This window comes from Macaca nemestrina, chromosome 1 (genome assembly GCF_043159975.1).
Source record: "Macaca nemestrina isolate mMacNem1 chromosome 1, mMacNem.hap1, whole genome shotgun sequence".
Lineage (NCBI taxonomy): Eukaryota > Metazoa > Chordata > Mammalia > Primates > Cercopithecidae > Macaca > Macaca nemestrina.
Genome location: NC_092125.1, coordinates 104831381 through 104854884, shown reverse-complemented (window position 1 = coordinate 104854884; position 23504 = coordinate 104831381). Strand labels below are relative to the sequence as shown.

General features: G+C 50.9%; 1 protein-coding gene across 2 annotated transcripts; it reads right to left on the bottom strand.

Annotated features, from left to right (window-relative positions):
• Window positions 1-27: 27 nt before the first annotated feature.
• Window positions 28-13669, bottom strand: LOC105497979 (phosphomevalonate kinase). Of its 2 annotated transcripts, none has more exons than XM_011769625.3 (5): window positions 13274-13669; window positions 8224-8287; window positions 4268-4420; window positions 1628-1796; window positions 28-554 (listed from the first exon to the last, which is right to left on the bottom strand). In XM_011769625.3, the coding sequence occupies exons 1-5, from the start codon at window positions 13366-13368 to the stop codon at window positions 418-420; spliced, it is 618 nt and encodes a 205-aa protein (XP_011767927.1). In that variant the 5' UTR covers window positions 13369-13669; the 3' UTR covers window positions 28-417. The 2 variants fall into 2 exon arrangements, with proteins under 2 accessions (XP_011767927.1, XP_011767929.1); XM_011769627.2 differs by having other exon boundaries at window positions 1628-1757; window positions 13274-13666.
• Between the last annotated feature and the right edge of the window lie 9835 nt (window positions 13670-23504).

Sequence of the window (23504 nt, the reverse complement as noted above, 5' to 3'; positions counted from 1 at the left end):
GAAATGAGAGATAAGCAGCTCTGAGAGTGTGCTCCAAAGAGGTTTATTAGTAAACACACTGGGGAGCCCTGGGTTCTTTCCCAGAACAAGGGGCTGAGAACATCCAGTCAGGGTGCCAGGCTGCCACAGGCTGAGGGGACTGGCGCTGGGGAGACAGCAGGGTTTCTCCTTCAAGCACAGCCAAGTCACCCTCCTTTGCCCTTGGAGTCTCCTCCTGAAGAGCATGGCTGTCTTCCCCATGGAGAAAATGAGGTCTCCAGACGTTTCCTGCTTTGCCCAACATCCACCAACCCCTTCAGAATCTAGACCCCCCTCTGTCTGTTCCTCACCTTGGCCAGGATCAGGGGACCCCTCATCTTGCAGAGTCAGCCCCACCCCCACCGCAGCAGGCCCCAGCTGACTCCTAGAACCTAGCGACTACAGTCTGGAGCGGATAAATTCTATCAGGTTCTCCAACTGCTCCTCCAGGCACTGTTCATCTCCATGGTTCTCGATGACCCAGTCAAAGCCCCCAAAGTTGTCCAGGCCACATTCTGACTCAGCGTCGTCCACCCCTGTGAAGGAAGCATGGCAAGGTCAGGCCCCAGCCCTCCAGACAGACACCAGTCTTCAAGGCCTGCTAGCCCCAGCTGGAGTGGGCCCTCCCGGCCTCTCCTCTGCTACCCCAGAGCTAAGGACTACCCACCCAGAAGGCACTTCCCTACCCCTGAAACACTGCGATGGCAGGTTCAGCAGCCCACAGCCACCTGGGCCCCCCAGCTGATCCCTCCTGACTTAATTCTTACTTGCTACTGCCTACAGAGGGTGAATCCGGACATCTAAAACCACACACAACTGTGTTTTCATTTTCTGTCAAGGTGGTTGTGTCCTTTTCTATCCCTAAATCTGTCCAATTCAGTCCCCTCAGGAGGCAGCATGTGCCAGAGTTAGAAGCAGAGGGTCAGGAGGCCAGCTCCTCCTCTCACTCTTTGTGATCCTGGGAAAGAGACTTAACCTTTCAGGCCAGGGCCTCATCAGACCACGGGTAAACTAATAACAGCATCTACCTGCTGAATCTGTTTTGATGGTACAGTGAGACAGTGCATGTAAAATGCTTAGCACAGGCCTGGACCATGTGAGTGCCCCAGAAATGAGTAGCATTAGCAGTGGTCATACCCATTGGATCTGAACTGCTCCAAGTCACAGTGATCTAGGGCAGGAAGGAAGCCTGAGTTGTGTTTCAGAAGCCCACAGAGCGGGTCCTGGGCTTGCACCATTGAAGCTCCCAGCAGAACTTCCTCTCCACTACTAACTTCTAACTCCACTACTGTGTTAAAAAGAAGTGAGCTTTGTCAGGTTTGCCCTTGACCACTGTCAGCCCCTACAGGGCTGGAAAGCAAAGGTGAAGAACCATGGGGGTGGGTCCCAGTCAGACTACCAAAGCAGCCCACTGGCCATGAGAAGATAGCCTAGGTTAAACCAAGAGAACCTTGACCCCCAGGACCTCCTCCACCATGCTACTCCCTAATCAGGAGGCCTCAGATTCTCCTTTATCATCCCTCACTCACTTTCCCCAGGCCTGCCAGGGAGACAAACCACAGGGTGGGTAGCCTGTGTCCTCCTGTGCCCTACACATGGAGTGGCTCACCTGGCGTGAACACCCAGCCCCGCTGCTGTCGGCTCTGCTCCAACGCCACAACGCGGACAGTCTGCGTCATGGCCCCATAGGCCTCCCGAAACCACTGGATGTCAGACACTCTCCGTGTGTCACTCACCAACTGCAGGGGAGGGACACAGGTGACCAACAGGACAGGATGCTAGAAGAGAGGGGAGGTGGGGGACTCCAGAACCCAGGGCAGTGTGGGGTGTGGCTCTACCCCACATCTTCATGAGCAAGTCAGCAGCTAGACTCACTATTCACGGATTCACTCATTCATTGAACATACGCCACTGAGTGCTGACTACATGTCAGGCAGTGCTGCTGACAGGTTCATTCATCCAATTAAGCAAGTATTATAGCAAGTACCTACTGTGTGCTAGGCACTGTGCTAGGTGCTAAGACTAGAGTGGTAAGCAAAACAGACCCTGTGCCCGCCCTCTCAGAGCTTACAGTCTAGTGGGAGACACTGAACAGATGTTTAGTGATCAAATAACCGTGTGATTAAAGTGTATGTCAACAAGTGTCTCAACCTCAACACGGCTGAAACTCAACTCCTGATTTCCTCTCCAATCCTGTTCCTCCCAACCTTCCCTGTCTTAGAAAATGGTAATTCTATATTTGTCCACCTGCTCAGAACAAAATCCTTGGTATAGTCTCCCACACCCCACAGCCAACCCATGGGCAAATCCTGTTGGTTTTCTCTTCAAAATACATGCAAAATCGACTCCTTATTTCCACTCTACCTTCACTCCCCTCTGCGCCCCAACCATAGTCATTTTGTCTGTTACAGAAAGGTCCTGGCCAGGCGTGGTGGCTCACGCCTATAATCCCAGCACCTTGGGAGGCCGAGGTGGGTGGATCACTTGAGGTCAGGAGTTTGAATTTTGCCATATGGAAAAACCCCGTCTCAACTAAAAATACACAAAAATTAGTTGGGCATGATGGCACATGCCTGTAATCCCAGCTACTCAAGAGGCTGAGGCATGAGAATTGCTTAAACCCATGAGGCATAGGGTACAGTGAGCCGAGATCGCGTCACTGCACTCCAGCCTGGGTGATGGAGTGAGACTCTGTCTCAAAAAAAAAAAGAAAAAAAAAAATACTCCACCCGGTCCCTGTGCTTCTGCTCCCATCTTCCCCACAGCAGCTAGGGCCAGCCTTCTCAATCTTAAATCAGATCATGTCTCTCCTCTGCTAAGAACCCTGTAGTGACTCCCCATCTCACTCAGAATAAAATCCCAGCTCTCCCAAAGGTCCTCCCTGGGAAGTCCGACCTGACCTCCCACCACTCACCCTCACCCACTCTGGCCACCTGGCTTGTCCTCAGACACACCAGGCACACTCACCACTCAAGCCTCTGCACTTCCTCCTCTCTCTGGAAAGCTACTTCCCCAAATATCCGTTCAGTTATCCCTTATTTCCTTCAGGTCTTCCTCAAACATCATCATATCAGTGTGGCCTTCCCAGGCACCCTTAATAAAACATCAGCACTTCCCTATCACTCCTCATATGCTAGGCCTACTTTATTTTACTCCTTAGTATTTACCTCCGCCTGATATATTCTGTATTTATTCTGTGCCTATCTCCCCACCACCCTCAGCTGTAATGTAAGCTCCCTGAAGGAAGAGACTTCATTGAATTTTTGCACCAATATACCTGGCAGAAGTGGATACTCAATATTCACTGGCAGAATGAATGAGGAAGAAAAGGGTAGGGTGATATAGGAGCACCTGCCAGGGAGCACCAGTTAAGACTTGAATATTATGGAAGGCTTCCCTGTGGAGGTGTCATGTCAACTGAGCTGAAGCTAACCAGGGAAAGAGAGAAAGAAAGGGCAGTCCAGACAGGTGGAAGGGCATGTGCAAAGGCCCTGAGTCCAGAAGGAGTTCGACTGACTTGAGGACCAAGGCGGCCAGTGTTGCTGCAGCTCAAGGAGTAAGGAGGCTAAAAAGGTAGCAGAAACTGGATCACACAAGGCCCAGAAGTTCATGTGAAGGATTTTCATTTTGTTCATGAGAACAACGGGAAGCCACCAAAGTATTCTAAACAGAACATGAGAACGAGAAGCCACCAAAGTGTTCTAAACAGAAGAGTGACGTCACTTGGTTCATGTTTTTAAAAGGTCAGTCTGGGCTGCACGCAGTGGCTCACATCTGTAATCCCAGCATTTTGGGAGGCTGAGGTGGGTGGATCACCTGAGGTCAAAAGTTCGAGACCAGCATGACCAACATGGTGAAAACCCATCTCTACTAAAAATACAAAAAAAACTGCAATCCCAGCTGCTTGGGAGGCTGAGGCAGAAGAATCACTTGAACCCAGGAGGCGGAGGCTGCAATGAGCCAAGATTGCGCCACTGCACTCCAGCCTGGGCGACAAGAGTGAGACTCCATCTCAAAAATAAATAAATAAATAAATATATAATAAAATGTCGGTCTGGCTGCTGTGTAATGAATAGAACACAGACGGCAAGAGCCACAGCTACAGACCAGTGTGGAGGCTACTGCGATTGTCCAGGCCAGAAATGGTGGGGGCTTGGGCCAGGACGGTGGCAGTGGAGACAGAGAGAGATAGACACAGCAAAGAGCTCGGGAAACAGGTGTTCTTCATGCTGCCATGGAGCCCTCTTACCCAGATGGGCTGAGAGATGCCCTCCACAATCTTCCTGCAAAAGAAGCCTGGGTCAGCCTGGCGTTTCTCCTCTCCCCAGCGGATCATGTCCTTCCGAAAGGCCTCCTTGTAGGTGCTGGCGTCCAGGAGTCTCTGGAAGTTCAAGCCATGCTCCTGCCCAAAGGACATTATGTCTATGTCACCAGCCTTTCAACCTCAGTGGTCTCTCCTAAAACAGCAGAAGAGCCATCCCTCACCCTCACCTGCCTCTCCCAAGGCTGATGCAAGGATTAATGAGGTTTCAGCCAGAACAAAGGTCTGCAAGGGAAAGAACCCCAGCAACTAAGAAATCCCGATCACTGGTAGACAGAAGAAAGGTCTGGGATAATCCAGAAATTGTTTCAATTTGTCTTTGAAATGTGTGACGTGGTTTCTCTTTTGCAAGTTTTACCTTCCCAATTATTTCTGGCTTAAAGTAATCCTGAAATTAGTTTGCATCCCCTGGGCAAAGGTTTAGCCTTCAACTAAAGTGGGAAATCTGAGGGGGAAAAAAAACTCCTGCACTCCATGTCCTCCCACTAGCATTGTTTGCCCCCATCCCAAATCCCACGGAGATTGTGTCTCCTTCCTCTCCCCCTTATCCCTTCCCATCCCCAAATTCCTGGCGCCTTTGCTGAAACAGCAACACTCCATTTAGCTGTGGGCACTTATGTGCAAGGCTTCCCACACCCAGAGGACCCCCCAGGCAGGAGAGGCTACTCTGACCACCTGGGGAGCTCCTTTCTCCCCCCTCAAGCAGAGGGGTCCATCTAAAGGGATCCAGGATAGGAGGGGTCTGAGAAGCATCACCCAGTTCAGGTTCTGGCTCCTCCATGAGCTCACTGCAGCAAGACCTTCTCCCCTCAGGCTCTCAATTTCTTGATCACCCACCTGCTCCCCTTGCTGCAAGAGGAGGTCAGTAGCCACCTCCTGCTCCTGAACTGGTTTCCCTCCAGGAATATCGTGGTCTGCTTGTCGTTTATATTTCCCCTTGTGACTTAGGAAATCAATGCATGAACATTTCATTTTGGTTTTGCTTTTTAATGGGAGTGGGGGATAGAGTGGTGCTGGACTTCCACAGAGCAAGGGCAGTCTGGCCTATCAGAATCTTCCATGGAGGTTTTAAAAATGCAAATTGGGGCCGGGCGCGGTGGCTCACGCCTGTAATCCCAGCACTTTGGGAGGCCAAGGCGAGGGGATCATGAGGTCAGAAGATAGAGACTATCCTGGCTAACACGGTGAAACCCTGTCTCCACCAAAAATACAAAAAAATTAGCTAGGCGTGGTGGCGGGTGCCTGTAGTCCCAGCTACTCAGGAGGCTGAGGCAGGAGAATGGCATGAACCCAGGAGGCAGAGCTTGCAGTGAGCTGAGATCGCGCCACTGCACTCCAGCCTGAGCAACAGAGTAAGACTCCAACTCAAAAAAAAAAGCAAATTGGCCAGGCGTGGTGGCTCACGCCTGTAATCCCAGCACTCTGGGAGGCCGAAGTGGGCAGATCACAAGGTCAGCAGTTTGAGACCAGCCTGACCAATATGGTGAAACCATGTCTCTACTAAAAATACAAAAAAATTACTCTGGCGTGATGGCGCATGGCTATAATCCCAGCTACTCAGGAAGCTAAAGCAGTAGAAGTGCTTGAACCCAGGAGGTGGATGTTGCAGTGAGCCAAGATGGCGCCACTGCACTCCAGCCTGGGTGACAGAGCAAGACTCCATCTCAAATAAATAAATTAAATAAATAAATAAATAAAAATGCAAACTCCTGCTCCTTCCTCCTCCCGCCCCCACCCAACCCCACCAGTCTGACTCAGAAGGACAGAAGCAAGACCTGTCTGAGAATTTTGGAAGATCGGTTTTGAAAGTGATCCTGGGAGGCCTTTGGAAGTGCCTAGGCCCCACTAGGGAAGGCTCAGTGCCTTTCCCTTCACCCCTTCCTTCCTCCCATCTCCCCACCACCAACCCACCACCCCGCAGAGTCACTTCCAGTCTGTCTCCTGGATGCAAAGAAATTCTGTGTCCAGTTTCATTTGGGAAAGAATCCTGCTTAAAATTTTTGTAAACCAGGCCAGGCAAAGTAGCTCGCGCCCAAATCCTAGCACTTTGGGAGGCCACAGTGGGAGGATCGCTTGAGCCCAGGAGTTGGAGACCAGCTTGGGCAACATAATGAGACTCCCATCTCTACAAAAAAAAAAAAATTTAAACTTAGCTAGTCATAGTGGCATGCACCTGTATTCCTAGCTACTTGGGAAGCTGAAGTGGGAGGATCACTTGAGTCCAGGAGGTCAAGGCTGCAGTGAGCCATTATGCGCCACTGCACTCCAGCCTGCACTACAGAGCAAGACCTTGTCTCAAAAGGAAAAAAAATTAAATGACTTAATTTAGTTATTCTTACAATTCCTCAGGCTGCCACCCTATGAATGGGTCTGTTCAGCTGGTGAGAGATGACCCAATGCTTCCCATGGAGGCAGAGCTGGCACACAGAAGGGGGGACAATTCATTTTATGTGGTTCTGGAGGCCACACTCAGGCCAACGGAGGGACCAGAGCACATGTCCCAGAAGGATGCACCTAGAGGCCAAGGGCAAAATGTGGGCAACAAGAGGGCTCTTCACCATGTGGGAGGCTGATCTTGCCTTCCAGGTTCTCTTTCCGAAGTCTAAGATTCTGAGAGTTCCCATTGACTTATTTTTTTTATTCTATTTTAACGATCCTATTTTTTTTTAACCCACGTGGTTCAAAATTCAAAGATACACATTAATTTACAGTGAAAAATCTCTCTCTCACCCTGTCCCCTCCTTGGGGGCAACCAATGGTACAGTTTCTTTTTTTTTGTTTTTTGTTTTTTTTTTGAGGCGGAGTCTCCCTCTGTCGCCCAGGTTGGAGTACAGCGGCGTGATCTTGGCTCACTGCAAGCTCCGCCTCCCGGGTTCACGTCATTCTCCTGCCTCAGCCTCCCGAGTAGCTGGGACTACAGGCGCTCGCCACCGCGCCCGGCTAATTTTTTATACTTTTAGTAGAGACGAAGTTTCACCGTGTTAGCCAGGATTGTCTCGATCTCCTGACCTTGTGATCCGCCCGCCTCGGCCTCCCAAAGTGCTGGGATTACAGGCGTGAGCCACAGCGCCCGGCCCAATGGTACAGTTTCTAACGTGTCTTTCCCGCGCAGTGCAGGCACACATCCCAGGCACCTGAAACAGTGCTGAACATGAGACAGGCACCCCGTAAATATTTGTTAAATAGCCGAATATATGAGCAGATACACTTAGAATTCCTTTACAATTCTTGGTCACAAAGTGCCTCTTCAGTTTTAGACAAATGTAACATTCTCTACACACTGTTCTACATCTTGGTATTGGCTTTTTTTCCCCCCACTTAATGATATATTTTGACAACTTATGGGACTAAATTTCTTCTTTGTGTGTTGTTGTTTACTTTAAAAAAATTTTTTTTAAAGAAACAGAGATGAGGTTTCACCGTGTTGGCTAGGCTGGTCTCTAACTCCTGGACTCAAGCAATCCACCTGCCTTGGCCTCCCAAAGTGCTGGGATTACAGGCGTGTGCCACTGTGCTCAGCCTGTACTAAATTTCTAGGAACAAAGTTCCAGGGGCTGTGTCAGGCCAGCTGAGTGACAGGGTGGTGTGAGGAGGCACAGTCAGGTCCTTACTAACCACACAGAATCAGAGCCACCAACTCGAGTGTCGACAGCCTTTCCTGGGCACACCTTCTTGAACTCACTCTGAAGGGAGGGAGGCTATTAGGAAAGAAATATAAGCTGAAAATGCCCCCACAACGTCCACTCACAGAAAACCAAGAGCTGGCCACCGCCCTGCCAGCAGTGGTGACGAGGATCATGCCAGTGACTCAGGCAGCAGCCACAGCTGCAAAGTCCTGGAGCCGGCCCCGCCCAACACACCGGATGCCACAGAGCACCACCTACCTGAGCATACTGCTCCTTGAGTGGACCCGAGAGCCGCAGAACAGCACAGACATCAGCTCCGAGTCTGAGGGACAGGGAGATCAGAATCCAGTTAGCCTAGAATTTCCAGGAGCTTCCAGGTCCCAGAAAGAGAGTCAAGAGGCCTGTGCTGAAGTCCCATTTCTACTACTGGTATTATGTAACTTTGGTAGGTCTCAGTGTCCCTGATCCTATTTCTTCATCGGAAAATGATGATAATACTTTCTGTTCTGTCTCCCACACAGGATTATTATGAAACTCTAATGAATATAAAAGAGCCCTGAAACTAACAGGTAAAATCTATAAAGTGATAATTACAGTGTGAACACGCATGCAATATTCTGGCTGGATTAGGTTATTGCCCAGACCCTAAACTAATTATCTCACAGCCAGAGGTACCTGTCTCTACTGACTTGGTCACCATAACACATATCATTTATTCATTCACTGGTTGGGCGTGGTGGCTCACACCTGTAATCCCAACACTTTGGGAGGCCAAGGCAGAAGGAATGCTTGAGGCCAGGAGTTCAAGACCAGCCTGGGCAACACAGTAAGACCCAGAGATACTATCTCCACAAAAAAGTTTAAAAATCACCTGAGCATGGCAGCATGTGCCTGTACTCCAAGCTACTCCAGAGGCTGAGGTGGGAGCGTTCCTGAGCCCAGGAGTTCCAGGCTACAGTGAGCCACGATTGTACCACTGTATGCCAGCCTGAGAGACAGAGTGAAACCCTGTCTCAAAAAAATGAACTAAGAAAAGCAAATGTAAAAAACTGAAACAAAAGCCAGGTGCGGTGGCTCACACCTGTAATCTCAGCACTTTGGAAGGCTGAGGCAGGTGGATCACCTGAGGTCAGGAGTTTGAGACCAGCCTGACTAACATGGTGAAACCCTGTGTCTAAAAGTACAAAATTAGCCGAATATGATGGCGCATGCCTGTAATCCCAGCTGCTTGGGAGGCCGAGGCAGGAGAATCGCTCAAACCCGGGAGGCGGAGATTGCAGTGAGCCGAGAGCCGAGATCGTGCCATTTCACTCCAGCCTGGGCAACAAGAGTGAAACTCCATCTCAAAAAAATAAATTAAATAAATTAAATAAAATAAAAAATAAATAAAAATAACTTATTCATTATTTAATTTACTTAACCAACTTTTTTTTTTTTTTTTTTTGAGACAGCATCTTGCTCCGTTGCCCAGGCTGGACAGGCTGGAGTGCAATGGCGCGATCTTGGCTCACTGCAAGGCGATCTCAGCCTCACGAAGTGGTGGGATTACAGAAGTGAGCCACCGCACCTGGCCCTTTTTTTTTTTTTTTCTCTTTTTTGAGACAGAGTCTCACTCTGTCGCCCAGGCTGGAGTACAGTGGCGCCATCTCATCTCACCGCAACCTCCACCTCCACCTCCCTGCTTAACCAATGCTTTATTGGGTACCATATTTGGATCTAGGTGATACACATGTGAATGATACATGCTTCCTGTCCTAGCCTCAAGATGCTCACAGATACACTTAATGCACGGGAAGACAAGTGTTTTTTGTTTTTGTTGTTTTTTTGAGACTCACTCTGTAGCCCAGGCTGGGTGCAGTGGCACTACCTCGGGTCACTGCAACCTCCACCTCCTGGGTTTAAGCTATTCTCCTACCTCAGCCTCCCAAGTAGCTGAGACTACCGGCCCCCGCCACCACGTCCAGCTAATTTTTGTATTTTTAGTAGAGAAAGGTTTGACCTTGGCCGGGCGCGGTGGCTCAAGCCTGTAATCCCAGCACTTTGGGAGGTCGAGACGGGCGGATCACGAGGTCAGGAGATCGAGACCATCCTGGCTAACACCGTGAAACCCCGTCTCTACTAAAAATACAAAAAACTAGCCGGGCGAGGTGGCGGGCGCCTGTAGTCCCAGCTACTCGGGAGGCTGAGGCAGGAGAATGGCCTAAACCCGGGAGGCAGAGCTTGCAGTGAGCTGAGATCCGGCCACTGCACTCCAGCCCGGGCTACAGAGCAAGACTCCGTCTCAAAAAAAAAAAAAAAAAAAAAAAAAAGAAAGGTTTGACCATGTTGGTCAGGCTGGTCTTGAACTCCTGAGCTCAAGTGATCCACCTTTCTCAGCCTCCCAAAGTGTTATGATTACAGGTGTGAGCCACTGCACCCGGCGATAAGTGTTCTTTGTTTTGGTTTTTTAAGAGTCAGGGTCGGCCGGGCGCGGTGGCTCAAGCCTGTAATCCCAGCACTTTGGGAGGCCGAGACGGGTGGATCACGAGGTCAGGAGATCGAGACCATCCTGGTGAACACAGTGAAACCCCGTCTCTACTAAAACTACAAAAAACTAGCCGGGTGAGGTGGCGGGCGCCTGTAGTCCCAGCTACTCGGGAGGCTGAGGCAGGAGAATGGAGTGAACCCGGGAGGCGGAGCTTGCAGTGAGCTGAGATCCGGCCACTGCACTCCAGCCTGGGCGACAGAGCGAGACTCCGTCTCAAAAAAAAAAAAAAAAAAAAAGAGTCAGGGTCTTGCTGTCACCCACGCTAGAGTGCTGTGGTATGATCACAGCTCACTACAATCTTGAACTCCTGAGTTCAGGCAATCCTCCCACCTCAGCCTCCTGAGTATCAGGGATTACTGGCATGCACCACCACACCCAGCTAATTTTTTTATCTTTTGTAGAGATGGGGGTCTCACTATGTTGCCCTGGCTGTAAGTGTTCTTATTTTCATGTTTCAGATGAGGAAGCTGAGGTTGTGAAAGGAGGATTGACTTCCCCAAAGCAACACTGTAAGTAGTGAAGCCAGGATTGGTAAAATAAATATAAAAACATTTAGTTCCTGCACCTCTGCTAGGTGCCAATAATTATTCTAAGCCCTTCACGCACATTATCTCCTTTAATCCCTACAACCACCCTATTATTATCCCCATTTTACAAATGACAAAACTGAGACACAGGCCGGTGCAGTGGTTCACGTCTGTAATCCCAGCACTCTGGGAGGCCGAGGCAGGCAGATCACTTGAGGTCAGGAGTTTGAGACTAGCCTGGCCAACATGGTGAAACCTGTCTCTACTAAAAATACAAAAGTTAGCTGGGTGCGGTGGCTCACACCTGTAATCCCAGCTACTCTGGAGGGTGAGACAGGAGAATAGCTTGAACCCAGGAGGCAGAGGTTGCAGTGAGCCGCAACCTGGGTGCGCTCCAGCCTGGGTGACAGAGCAAGACTCCCTCTCAAAAAAAAAAAAACAACTAAGGCACAGAGTGAATGAGAGATGTGTACAAGATCACACACTAATCAACAGTGAGCCACGGTTTGCATCCCAGCAGTCTAATTCCACAGCCTGTGCTTCTGACCACTATTTGACATCAGAGTTTGAAGGTGAGGAGAAATGCAACTTAGGAAAAGGTAGTGAGATACTTAGTGGTGAAAAATTCAGGTGGTGACCTCTGCTCTGGGCTCTCCCACACCTTTGTAGAACCCCTGTGATATCCAAAAGCAGCTTCCTGGTACCCCCACCACACTGGCCTTCAAGAGGAGAGGAGCCCCACTCCAGTTTCTCCCCATCCTCTGCTCTCCTAGCCCAGGTCTCAGCAAAATGCTCCCGCACAGAAGATCTTGCTTTGACAGAAAACACTGTGCAAAAGGTATTATTATTTGGGGAGGCAGTCAGATAAAACAGAAAGAAACCAGTCCTTGGCGCAAGACAAAGCTGAATTTGTTTGGGTTTTTTTTTCTTTTTGTTTCAATTATATATTAATTGCTGAGATGCCCATCATGAACCACAAAACTGAATTTGAATCCTGAATTTGCCACTTACTTTGCGACCAGCAAGGGTTTTTTTTGTTTTGTTTTTTGTTTTTGGTTTTTTTTTTTGAGACGGAGTCTCGCTCTGCCGCCCAGGCTGGAGTGCAGTGGCCGGATCTCAGCTCACTGCAGGCTCCGCCTCCCGGGTTCACGCAATTCTCCTGCCTCAGCCTCCCCAGTAGCTGGGACTACAGGCGCCCGCCACCTCGCCCGGCTAGTTTTTTGTATTTTTTAGTAGAGACGGGGTTTCACCGTGTCAGCCAGGATGGTCTCGATCTCCTGACCTCGTGATCCGCCCGCCTCGGCCTCCCAAAGTGCTGGGATTACAGGCTTGAGCCACCGCGCCCGGCCAAGGGTTTTTTATTGTTGTTAGCTTTGTACGTTATTTTACTTCGAGACAGGGTCTCAGGCTCTGCTGCACGGACTGGAGGACAATAGCATGATTACAACTCACTGCAGCCCCCAGGCTCAAGCGATCCTCCCACCTCAGCCTCCTGAGTAGCTGGGACTAGAGGTGCTTGCCATCGCACTAGGCTAACTTTTCAATTTTTTTGTAGAGACTAGGGTCTTACTGTATTGCCCAGGCTGGTCTCCAACTACCGGGCTCTCAAGTGATCCTCGCACCTCTGTCACGCATGACCACCACACCCAGCCTGTTTAACTTTTTAAGAACCTCAGTTTCTTCACCTGTGAAATGCAGATGCTAATAATGGCACACAGTACCTAACAAAGAAGTGAAGAGGGTTTTTTTGGTTTTGTTTTTGTTTTTAAGACAGGGCCTTGCTCTGTCGCCCAGGCTGGAGTGCAGTGGCGCGATCTCGCCTTACTGCAACCTCCGCCTCCCTGGCTCAAGCAATTCTTCTGCCTCAAGCTCCCGAAGAGCTGGGACCACAGGCGTGCGCCACCACGCCCAGCTACTTTTTGGATTTTTCGTAGAAGCGGGGTCTCGCCATGTTGCCCAGGCTGGTATCCAACTCCTGGTACATAGAAAGTGCCTTCGTAGGAACCATTATTAATACTTCTTAGACCTGTAGCTGAAGGTCTTTGGAGAGATGGTCACCTGGTTCTTTGAGGCTCCCGTGTGTACACTGCTGTTTTATGTAATGGTGACATTCCACCTTCCCCAACCCAGTGCTCCTCCTGCCTTGCAAACGGAGGACCCCTACTCCAAAGCTCACTCGGTGACACCCAAAAGCACTCCTCGTGTCACGTGATGCGGAGAGCTCCCCCTTCCACCTTTCCCGCCCCACGGACACCTGCTCTGCAGCGCCTCGGTCACGAAGTCCTTCCCGGATTTCCTCTTGCCGCTGAACAGCAGCACCAGCCGCGGGGCGCCTCCCAGCGGGGCCATGGGCCGCCACGCCTCGCGATGCCTGAAGCTGACACTTCTCCCTACCCCTAAACTCCGGACACCGCGCGGAATGGACGCGGCCACTGAGCGGAGCAGCAACACGGAGCAATCCCTCCCCTCCTCGCCATAGCTGCGAACAGGGCTGACCGTCCGCGACTGTGCGCTCAATTCATGTCCAAACAGATACCAGGAGAAAAGGGTGAGACCCGCGGAGAGAAAGGCGGTTCTTTCACACGGCAGCCTCCCCTCGTGAAGCTCCCCCACCCGAACTCACTTAGAACAGTCCAGCCCCGCCCAGAACCTTTACTCACAGCCGGGACTGCTTAACTGACACCCGGGGAGGAACCGGACGCGACTACCTTCCTCCGAGGGGGGTGGCGTCTGAAATTTCCTAAGGTGAACCCCATGTTCCCTTCCGCGCAGCCCTAAAAACTTTAGGAAAAGAAAATCTCTGGAGCGCGATCACTGGGAGACGTTTTGGAAACTGCCTTTTTGCCTGTGCGTTATAGTGCATGTGCCTCAGCAAATCTGCGGGTGCCCCAGAGTGGGAATGGGTCTTCCTGGGGGTGTAAGGCAGCCCTGACGCCAGCGGCGTGTGTGGTCACGTCATGTCGGGGGAGGAGCGGAATCGCTCACACGATATTTTATTGCCAAGCAGACTTTATAACCCGAGCCGTCACTAAGATGTGGCCCGTTAAGCCCGGCAAGAAACCTTTGGTTGCTTTTCTAGCCGCAGCCTCCGGATCAAAGGTTTTCGGAAGCAAGAGCACTTGAAACGGCGTGGGTGACATCGATAGTAAGGGAGCGTTGAATCCCTTGATGAGATTGCCTGGTTTCATCCGAAGTACGTCTCCCAGCCAGGAGTTTGAGAGGCAGAATAAGAATAATCTGTCCTTTCCCTGAATCCCCGGTTCTGCCTCTGCCCGCAGTAGCTGACGGGTAGCCCCAGCTGAGTACGTGGAGTTGTTTTTGGCTATGACTTGCAGTCCTGCATTTTTCTGAGCATGTCAGAACAGAGCCTGCAACTCATTACTGCCTCCACTAGAGAAAAAGTGTAGTGTGGAGACTTAGGGAGAAACCTTAATTTCCTGAATGAAAAGAGGCACAGGAGAGTGGTCAGATGCAAAAAGAACAGACTTCAGTAGGGTGTGTGTGTGTGTGTGTGTGTGTGTGGTTTTTTTGTTTTGTTTTGTTTTGTTTTTTTACAACCCAGAAAGCACTGCACTCATCAACGCACTAGAAGGCAGCACAGAGTGGCTTTTCAGTCCCAGCTTGAACACTTAGCAAGTCACTCTGAGTTTACCACTGATAACGCCCACTTCCCAGGGTTATAATAAGAAAGGAATGAAGAAAATAAATGACAAGGTACAAAAAATACTTTGTAAGTTCTCAAGTATCATCCAGATGTAAGGGTTTGTTATTTATTCCTAGCACTTTGTCATTCAACGCAGAATCAGATTTTCCAGCTCATCTTCAATAAACATGTATTTGGGCCTCCACGGAAAGTGCAAATCTCCTGCTTTACCTGAGTCACATGGAAGGAGTCAGAACTTACTCCCGGAGTCTCTTTCCTCACCTGACCCAATGCACACCCCTTACCTCCCTCCCGGACTCTGAGATCCAGCTGCCTGAATACCTAGTGAGCGATCAGAAAACTTCCCCCAGGCCAGGCACAGTGGCTCACACCTGTAATCCCTGGCCTCGTCCCCCCGCACTTTGGGAGGCAGAGGCGGATCACCTGAGGGCAGGAATTCGAGACCAGCCTGGCCAACATGGCGAAACCCCATCTCTACTAAAAATATAAAAATTAACTGGACGTGGTGGTGGGCGCCTGTAATCCAGCTACTCAGGAGGCTGAGGCACGAGAATCACTGGAACCTGGGAGGAAGAGGTTGCAATAAGCCAAGATTGCACCACTGTGCTCCAGCCTAGACAACAGAGCTAAAGACTCTGTCTCAAAACATAAAAATAAAAATAAAAACTTCCCCCAACTAGTTCCCCCAACTAGTCTCAGAAGTCCCCCTCCCCCTGCTGCCTCAACTGAACTCCACTGTCCCTTACCGCAGTCTCAAGTGGTGGCTTTTGTCTCCCAGCCCTCATTCCTCAGCATCCGCTTTGAGTCTGTGGCCTCCCTTCCTCCCCATTTTAATTTCCACACCGTTACTCATCCTGCCTCTTGGAAAACTATGGTTCCTCTAAGGCTCATGCCACCTGCCTGCGCTACCCTTCTGCTTTCCTCAGTACTGGCAGCCCAGCAATCCTGGTGGTTCATTTTCATTTTCTTTTGTTTCTTGATATGGAGATGGGGTTTTGCTATATTGGCCAGGCTAGTCTGGAATTCCTGAGCTCAAGCATCCTCTGGCCTCAGCCTGCCAAAGTGCTGGGATTATAAGTGTAAGCCACTGCACCTGGCCTCATTCTCATTTTCTGAGACTCGGCCACTGGCTCCCAGTCTCCTTTTCTACACAGTTGCTGTCATTATCCTCAGTGACTTCACTGTCATGGCCAGCCCATCCAACACCCCACTGCTCAATCCCTTGACTCTGGCTGTTCAAAGCCTTTTTCCCCCTCTCCTCCTCAGAGGCCAGCTCCTGTGGACACAACCTGGGCTTTGTCATCACCAGAAGCTGCTCAGCCTGCAAATTCACATGCTCATCAACCCAACCCTTCAAGGTCACTTGCTCAAATACTCCCCAAAGTAGCACTTCCCTCCCAAGTCCACTAGCTGGTGGAACTGGTTACGTTAGATAATATGCTCTGCCTGCCTTCCACAACCCAGGGAAAAAAGTTAAATGTGGCTGGGCGTGGTGGCTCATGCCTGTAATCCCAACACTTTGGGAGGCCAAGCAGAGTGGATCACAAGGTCAGGAGATCAAGACCATCCTGGCTAACATGGTGAAACCCTATTTCTACTAAAAATACAAAAAAAAAAAAAAAATTAGCCAGACGTGGTGGTGGGCGACTGTAGTCCTAGCTACACTTGGGAGGCTGAGGCAGGAGAATGGCGTGAACCCAGGAGGTGGAGGTTGCAGTGAGTGGAGATCGCGCCACTGCACTCCAGCCTGGGCAACAGAGCAAGACTCCATCTCCAAAAAAAAAAAAAAAAAAAAAGTAAATGTGTGGAAATCCTTTGTGAGCTGCAGAGCACTGCACAGATGTGAGGCACTATTTGAAAGCTGGGCACTAGTGAGGGTGAAGCCAGAAAGAGGAGAGGAGCAACACTGTCTGACAAGAGCAGAGACGACTGGGCAAGTGAGTCAGAGAACACGGGGACTCAAATTGGAAGCCAAGGGTGTCTGACACCATGGCCTCATGGAGGGTTCAGGAATATGATGCTTGAGGAAGCCGGTGTTGGCCTCAGACAAAAGAGAGGTACCCCCCAGAGCTCGGGAACACAACTACCCTGAAATCACTCTTCTGCAGAAGGACAGAGCAATGAAAGGTCTACCTCACTGGTGGAGAGGACAGCTTGGAAGTCAAATCTAGGCCTATTTGAAGGAAGCCTGCTCACCGCATTCACACATGCAGGCAGTTTGAGCCGGCAGGGGACCAGCTCATCCAGCTCTGCAGAGCCTAAAAAGGGGCACTCTGCCCGGGTGGAGGAGTCTTGAGCAGGGGGTACCAAGATCAGCCCCCAAAGCCAGCCTGTCCCGTAGTGGAACCACATGCCATCCATCCTGGCTCAGTGACACCACCAATTGCTTTTGCTTCAGTTCCCTGCCTCTGAGTCCAGTGTTTCTTCCCATGGTCACTGCCCAGCTCACCCAGGCACTCGCCCGTGCTGGTAACTATCAATGTGGTTTGTGAATCAGTCCTCGTGTGTTTGATGACTGCTGCTGCAGGGGCAACAGAGCCTGGCAGGTAAGGGATGGAATGGGGTGGGGCTTGTAAGGAAACAGCACGACAAGCAAAAAGAAGGGGAGGCAGAGTCTTTGGGGACCTGATTGGAGAGAAGTCGATTCATTTGTTTATTCACTCATTCACACAACATGTATTTAAATATACGAAATGTGTCAGGTATTACTAGAGACACAACAGGGAACAAAACAGAACCTGCTCTCAAAGAACGTCGTTCTCGCAGGAGACAGGCAAGGACAAGATAGCTTCAAAATGGAGTATGAGCTTAAAAATTGGAGAGAGAAGGTTGATATAAATTAATACTTGCAGGATGCTCTGCTATCAGCTGTAAATGACTCTAACAATGCATCCTCATGGCATTCCCTTTGCTTGAGACACCTTCCCATCTTCATTGTGTGGAATGAACTCCTTGTATTTCAACATCTAGCTTGTCTTACCTCCTCCAGGGAGCCTTCCCTGACCCCTCCACCCCCCAAGTTAGAATCAGAAACCCATTTTCTGTACTGCTGATACACCCCGTATTTACCCATATCATGGTATCTCATTCTATACTGTAATTATCAGTTTACTCATGTCTCTCTACCCAGGTGGTTAATAGTTTACACTTATTGAGTGCTTACTGTGTGTCAAATCTATTCTCATTTAATCAAAAAAGGAGATTGAGAGACTTGCTTCAAAGTTAGGAGCTGTAACTGGTGGAGCTGGGTCTGTCTGGCTCCAAAGACGGATGTTTTCCAGGCCAAGGCAGCCTCCTGGATGTGCAGACCAGGCCTCCGTTGGCAGTGGGAGCTCCATCCCAGTGTTTCTCCCCACAACACTGTACTGGGCTTTACATGGCTGCTTTTGCATATCCAGTGGTACTGGCCCAGGACCAGAGACAGGATAAGTGCCCCATAAATTACTTATGCATAAATGAATGGGGGGTCTATGGGGGAGGGGTGGGAAGCCATTTCACCCCTGAGGCTAGATGGGCCTTTGTGGGTACCCTCAAGCTTAAGACCTTATAACACCATACCCAGCTCAGGTTCCTGGGGCAGCTCCTAGAGGCCCTTCCTTCCCTCCCATCCCACTCCTCTGCAAGGAGAGCTTCCAGTTCCTCCTGCTGCTGCCCCGCTGTGGCCACCACCAGGCATCTCTGCAGAGGGAGCCATGCGTGAGGTCACTGCTCAGGGACAGGATGAGGAAGAACCTGACTTGTAGCAAGCAGCTCCTCCAGACCACACCTCAGAGACAAGCTCACAGAGCCATGGACAGGAGGGGAACAGAGGGGGAGGGAAGAAGAACGAGGGGGACTCTTAGCCAGGGGTCAGCAGCCCTGGGCTCTGATCTCCACTCTGTTCCTAGCAAGCTTTGTGAGCTTGGACAAGTCACTTCCCTCCGTTTCCACCTCTGAACAACAAGAGGCAGGACTGATGCTCGCATGGGCCCTTCCAGAACTGACCTTCTCCTACCCATTAGCTGGAGCCAATAAGGTGGCAGCTGGTGGCCAGAGAAGAAATGCCTCCAGGGCCAGAAGCCCAGGGAGCTAAAGTGGGGGTGTAGGATGGGGCTCAGGGAGGAGTCAAAGGGAACACAAATGGGAGCTGGGATAGTGCTACTAACCTTCAGCCAGCTGGGGCTGGAGAAGGGGAGGCGTCCTAAGAGTGGCCTAGGGCCAGTCTTCTTCCACTGCCACTGTCTAGCTAGGATGTGACCTTAGGCAAGTCACTTCACCTCTCTCAGTTTCTTTCTTTCTTTTTTTTCCCCCCCACCAATGGACAGGTCACATCTATCTCAGTTTCTTTATCTGTTAAATAGAGGCACTGGTGGTCTTAACATTCTTCAAAGTCTACTTCTCAGTGAGATAAAAGGTATAGAAGTGCTTTGAAAAGTTAATGACCCACCTAGATGACAGCCATGGCTTGTTTCTTTTCTTTTCTTTTTTTGAGACAGGGTCTCACTCTGTGCCCAGGCTGGAAGTGCAGTGGTGGATCATAAGCTCACTGCAGCCTTGATGTCCTGGGCTCGAGCAATTCTTGCACCTCAGCCAGCCGAGTAGCTGGGACTATAGGTGTGTGCTACCATGCTCAGTTAATTTTTTTTTAATTTTTATTTTTAGTAGAGATAAGGTCTTGTTGTGTTTCCCAGGCTGGTCTTGAACTCCTGGCCTCAAACCCACCTCCCATCTCAGCCTCCCAAAGTGCTGGGATTACAGGCATGAGCCCCAGCGCCCAGTCAGCCTGTTCCTTTGCTGGCCTCATGCCACTTTTTCTGGACTAGTCCTGTCATTCCAGATGAGCAAGCACTGATGGCCAGCCTGTTTGACCCATGGGTGATAGACCTTCCAAAGGGAGCCATCTAGCACTTTCCTCTCCACAGCATGCGGCTTCAGGTGTCTGCCGATCCTGCTCTAGCCAGATGACTTGTCCCTTTGACTTTGAACAGGGCCTCAGTGATGACCTCAGTGGATTTCCCTCCCCTCTGCTGAGTGCCTCCCCTGGGGCTGAGTGAAGGTAAGTGCCCCATGCTGGTGAGAACTCCTGCAAAGGGGCCCTGCTCTGGAGAGGAAGTGGAAGGTTGGGGGAATGGTGAGAATTAGTGGCACCCTTCCCATTTCCTACAGTAGCCTTCCCCTCAGACCTGCAGGCTGCCTGTGGGAGAATTTGCCCCCTCTGTGAACCCTCTAGCTATAGGCTATAATACCCCCACCTTAGGCCTCACCTTTGCCTAGCCTGAAATGCCCTCCCCCATTCTCCCATCTCTGAAATCCTATTATCTTTCAAGATCCAACTCAAAGGCCACCCCCTCCTTCCTCTTCACCCAATTGGCAGACTGCTCCTGGCACCATTAAGAGAGTACTATTAAAATCCTGCTTTGTGTGCAGCTAATCCAATTAGCCTCAGGGCAAGGACTGGGGGCCCCACAGCATCTAGCACAGTGTTGAGACCTAAATGCTAGTTAGCATCTTTTCCCGCCAGCTCCTGCCACGTGGTCGTGGTCGGGGAACCAACACCCTTTCCTCCCATATCAGTAGCTCCCAGAGGCTCCCAGTTTCCCCGTTAGAGGTTAAGTAAAATAAAAATAACTGCTCTCAGTGCCCTGTAGCTTGCAAAGCCTTTTCATGTAGCTTAAGTTGACTCATTTCACCCTGGGGACAGCCTCTGAGAGCAGTGTCTGTGGTCTCCACTTCAATGATGAGAAAGCTGAGCCCTTAAGCAAGGAGAGGCCTCTTGTCCAAGGCCCACAGGTGGGCAGTGGTGGAGACCGACACTCTGGGTTTTCTGACCTCAAATCTTGCTCAGGCCAAAGCTCTGGTTAGAAAAGTTCTGGGCTGGGCCCCCACCTGGCCCAGGAACAGGTGAGCCAGGAACAGGCCCAGCCAGAAGAACAGGTAAGCAGGGAAGGGGTTCACTGTTCTCCATTTGGGAGCGGGCAGTCACCTATTCTGGGTGCCAAAGGTTACCAAAGAGATGTGTGGCCACCTTAAGGGAGGCCTGGGAGAGGTGGGACAGGGAACTCAGATAAGTGCTTAACAAGGGGCTTCTGTGGCTCAGGCAGCTGAGTCGGGGAGGGGAAGAACCTCTTGTCTGATTTAGGCAACAGGCCTCCACACCCCCACCCTGCAACCTGCAGTATCCCTACCAGACCCCTGCTGTGAGCATGTGAAGGGGCCAGGAACATCCGTGGCCCAGAACAAGGCAGGATGAGGAGACATTCCTGCGTCAGGGTAACCCTGGGAGGTTCCCATGGCAACAGCCAGACAGTCCAGTGTGTGTCCCTGGGCCCAGCCGGACAAGGCTGGGAGCCACTCTCAAAAGGAGCATGTATCTCTGACCTTCCAGAAGCCAATAGGGGTGGTCAGGCTGGGAAATGACGTGACCTACCACCACCTATGACCCACTCACCCTATCTGTCTGCACCGCCTGTCACCCCAGGATGGGTATGAATGCCAGGCAATGGGGAAAGGCTGGGGCCTAGAGGACCTGGGGAGGCAGCAGGAGACAGGGGAGATCCTGGAGGAGGCACAGGACCAGAGAGGGCATGGGTGGCAGAGGCTGGGCTGAGGGCACTGGGAAAAGGGCGGCTGAAGGAGCCTGGGAAGGAGGTGAGGCTGAAGAATGAGAGACAAGGATGGGAGGGGGGAATGCAGACTGGGGACTATCGGGAAATGAGTTTTTGGGACTGGCCAAAGGAAATATAATTTTTCCATTTGAGAGTAGAAGGCCCAAGAAGGCCACACCCAACTCTAGTGATTCCTCCCAAGGACCCCTGAGCTGAGCTCTCAGGGAAGCAGGCCCTACTTGGGCAAGCTGGGAAAGCTCCCAGAGGGAAAGGCAGAAAGCCAAGTGCTAAAAATGCCAAGTGCTGAAACTGGAAAAGCCCAGCCCAAACCCTGGGAGGCCAAACGGACACGTGGCGGAATCCAGTGAGTCTACCCACAGGCTCCCCCAAGCCCTTCCCAGGCCAGAGCTATCCCCAAGCCCTGTGGGAAAGAGGGAATGCTGTCCCCTGGCTCTAGCCTCACTGGACTCATCTCTATACACTGGACCCATGGTCAGGAGATCATCCGAAGACCTGGACCCTGGGCTCCTCCCCGCTACCAGTGCTGCATGGGTGTGTTAGAGAGAAGGGCCTTGTGGCCTGTGATGAGTGTGAGAATCGCCTCCCAGGGGCATCCCAGAGAGAGGGCGATCAGAGCAGCCAATGTCACTGGCACCCCGGCCCTCCTTAACATACCCCTTGGGTTCGTGGCTCTCTTTTTCTTTCTGATTCAGCAGCTTCAGAAACCTCCAGCTCAGCAAATCTACTTCCTGAGTGGGTAAGGAAGAGGAGGGGGCTTAGGGGAACCTGGCAGCCTCCCTGAGCGTTCGTTATGCAAACGAAGGAAATGAGCCCTAAAAATGAAACTGAGAGGGCCGGGCGCGGTGGCTCATGCCTGTAATCCCAGCACTTTGGGAGGCCAAGGCGGGCGGATCACGAGGTTAGGAGATCAAGACCATCCTGATTAACACGGTGAAACCCCGTCTCTACTAAAAACACAAAAAATTAGCCGGGCATGATGGCAGGCACCTGTAGTCCCAGCTACTCGGGAGGTTGAGGCAGGAGAATGGCATGAACCCGGGAGGTAGAGCTTGCAGTGAGCTGAGATCGCGCCACTGCACTCCAGCCTGGGCGACAGAGCGAGACTCCGTCTCAAAAAAAAAAAAAAAAAAAAGAAAGAAAGAAAGAAAGAAACCGAGAAGCCCCAAGGGGCCACAGTGAAAGTCACCACCCTCTGGGAACCCAAGTAGGCCAGTTTGCATCCCCTTTCCCAGGCCCAGCCACCTGCCCCAGGACACTGAATCCTACCTACCTTCTAGCCTGAATCTCTCTCTCAGCAACCCAACTTTACCAGGCAGCTGTTCAGGCAGCAAGAATTTTAAGCACCTACAGAAGGTGAGCAACATGAACAGGGTAAAACTAGGCTTCTTCGAGGAGCAGTGGTTCGCAGGCCTGGGTACCAAATCCTAAAGCCTCCCCAGCCCATACCACTGATCTTCTGCCTGAAAGGAAGTTCTTCCTTAGATCTAACTGCAGTTCCTCCTGCTGCAGAAAGCACGTTCCACTGGACTGTAGGCTTCTCTTTTTTAGTTTTTTATTGTTGTTGTTGTTGTTTTGTTTTGAGCCAGAGTCTTGCTCTGTCGCCCAGGCTGGAGTGCAGTGGCACGATCCTGGCTCACTGCAACCTCCGCCTCCCAGGTTCAAGTGATTCTCCTGCCTCAGCCTCCCGAGTAGCTGGGACTAAAGGCGCCTGCCACCAGGCCCGGCTAATTTTTTTTTTTTTTTAGTAGAGATGGGGTTTCACCGTATTGCCCAGGCTGGTGTCGAACTCCTGAGCTCAGGCAATCTGTCCGCCTCAGCCTCCCAAAGTGCTGGGATTACAGGCATGTGCCATAGCGCCAGACCCAACTTTAGGCTTCTTAAGGTGCCTCTGTATTCACAGTGCCTCTCTGTTTCTGGTACACAATAGACTTTATAAATGTTTGCTAAATGAGTGGTCCTTGTTCCATCCCCAGCCTGCCCTAACCCCTGTCCCACCCACACATGAATTCAATGACCTAATACCTTTAAGCCCTTAAATAGTGTTACATATTCACTTGCTAAATAACACAGATATCAGTTACAGCCGCTTCTAGAACCTGTAGTCCATCCCCTCCTGCCAGAGCAGTCACACCACATTATTCTGTCCCCTGTATGTCCTGGGTATTTCCAAGATCGTCAAGAAGCCCAGTGTATTGCCAAAGGGACTGAGGTTAGAT

Bases quoted from the DNA above. Each gene is read 5' to 3' on its own strand.
- LOC105497979 (XM_011769625.3), bottom strand. From the start codon at position 13,368: ATGGCCCCGCTGGGAGGCGCCCCGCGGCTGGTGCTGCTGTTCAGCGGC. The intron at 4,421-8,223 runs GTAGGTGGTGCT...TCCTTTGGGCAG, and splicing joins TCAAGGAGCAGTATGCTCAG to GAGCATGGCTTGAACTTCCA. The intron at 555-1,627 runs GTGAGCCACTCC...CTTCCTTCACAG, and splicing joins GGGCTGGGTGTTCACGCCAG to GGGTGGACGACGCTGAGTCA.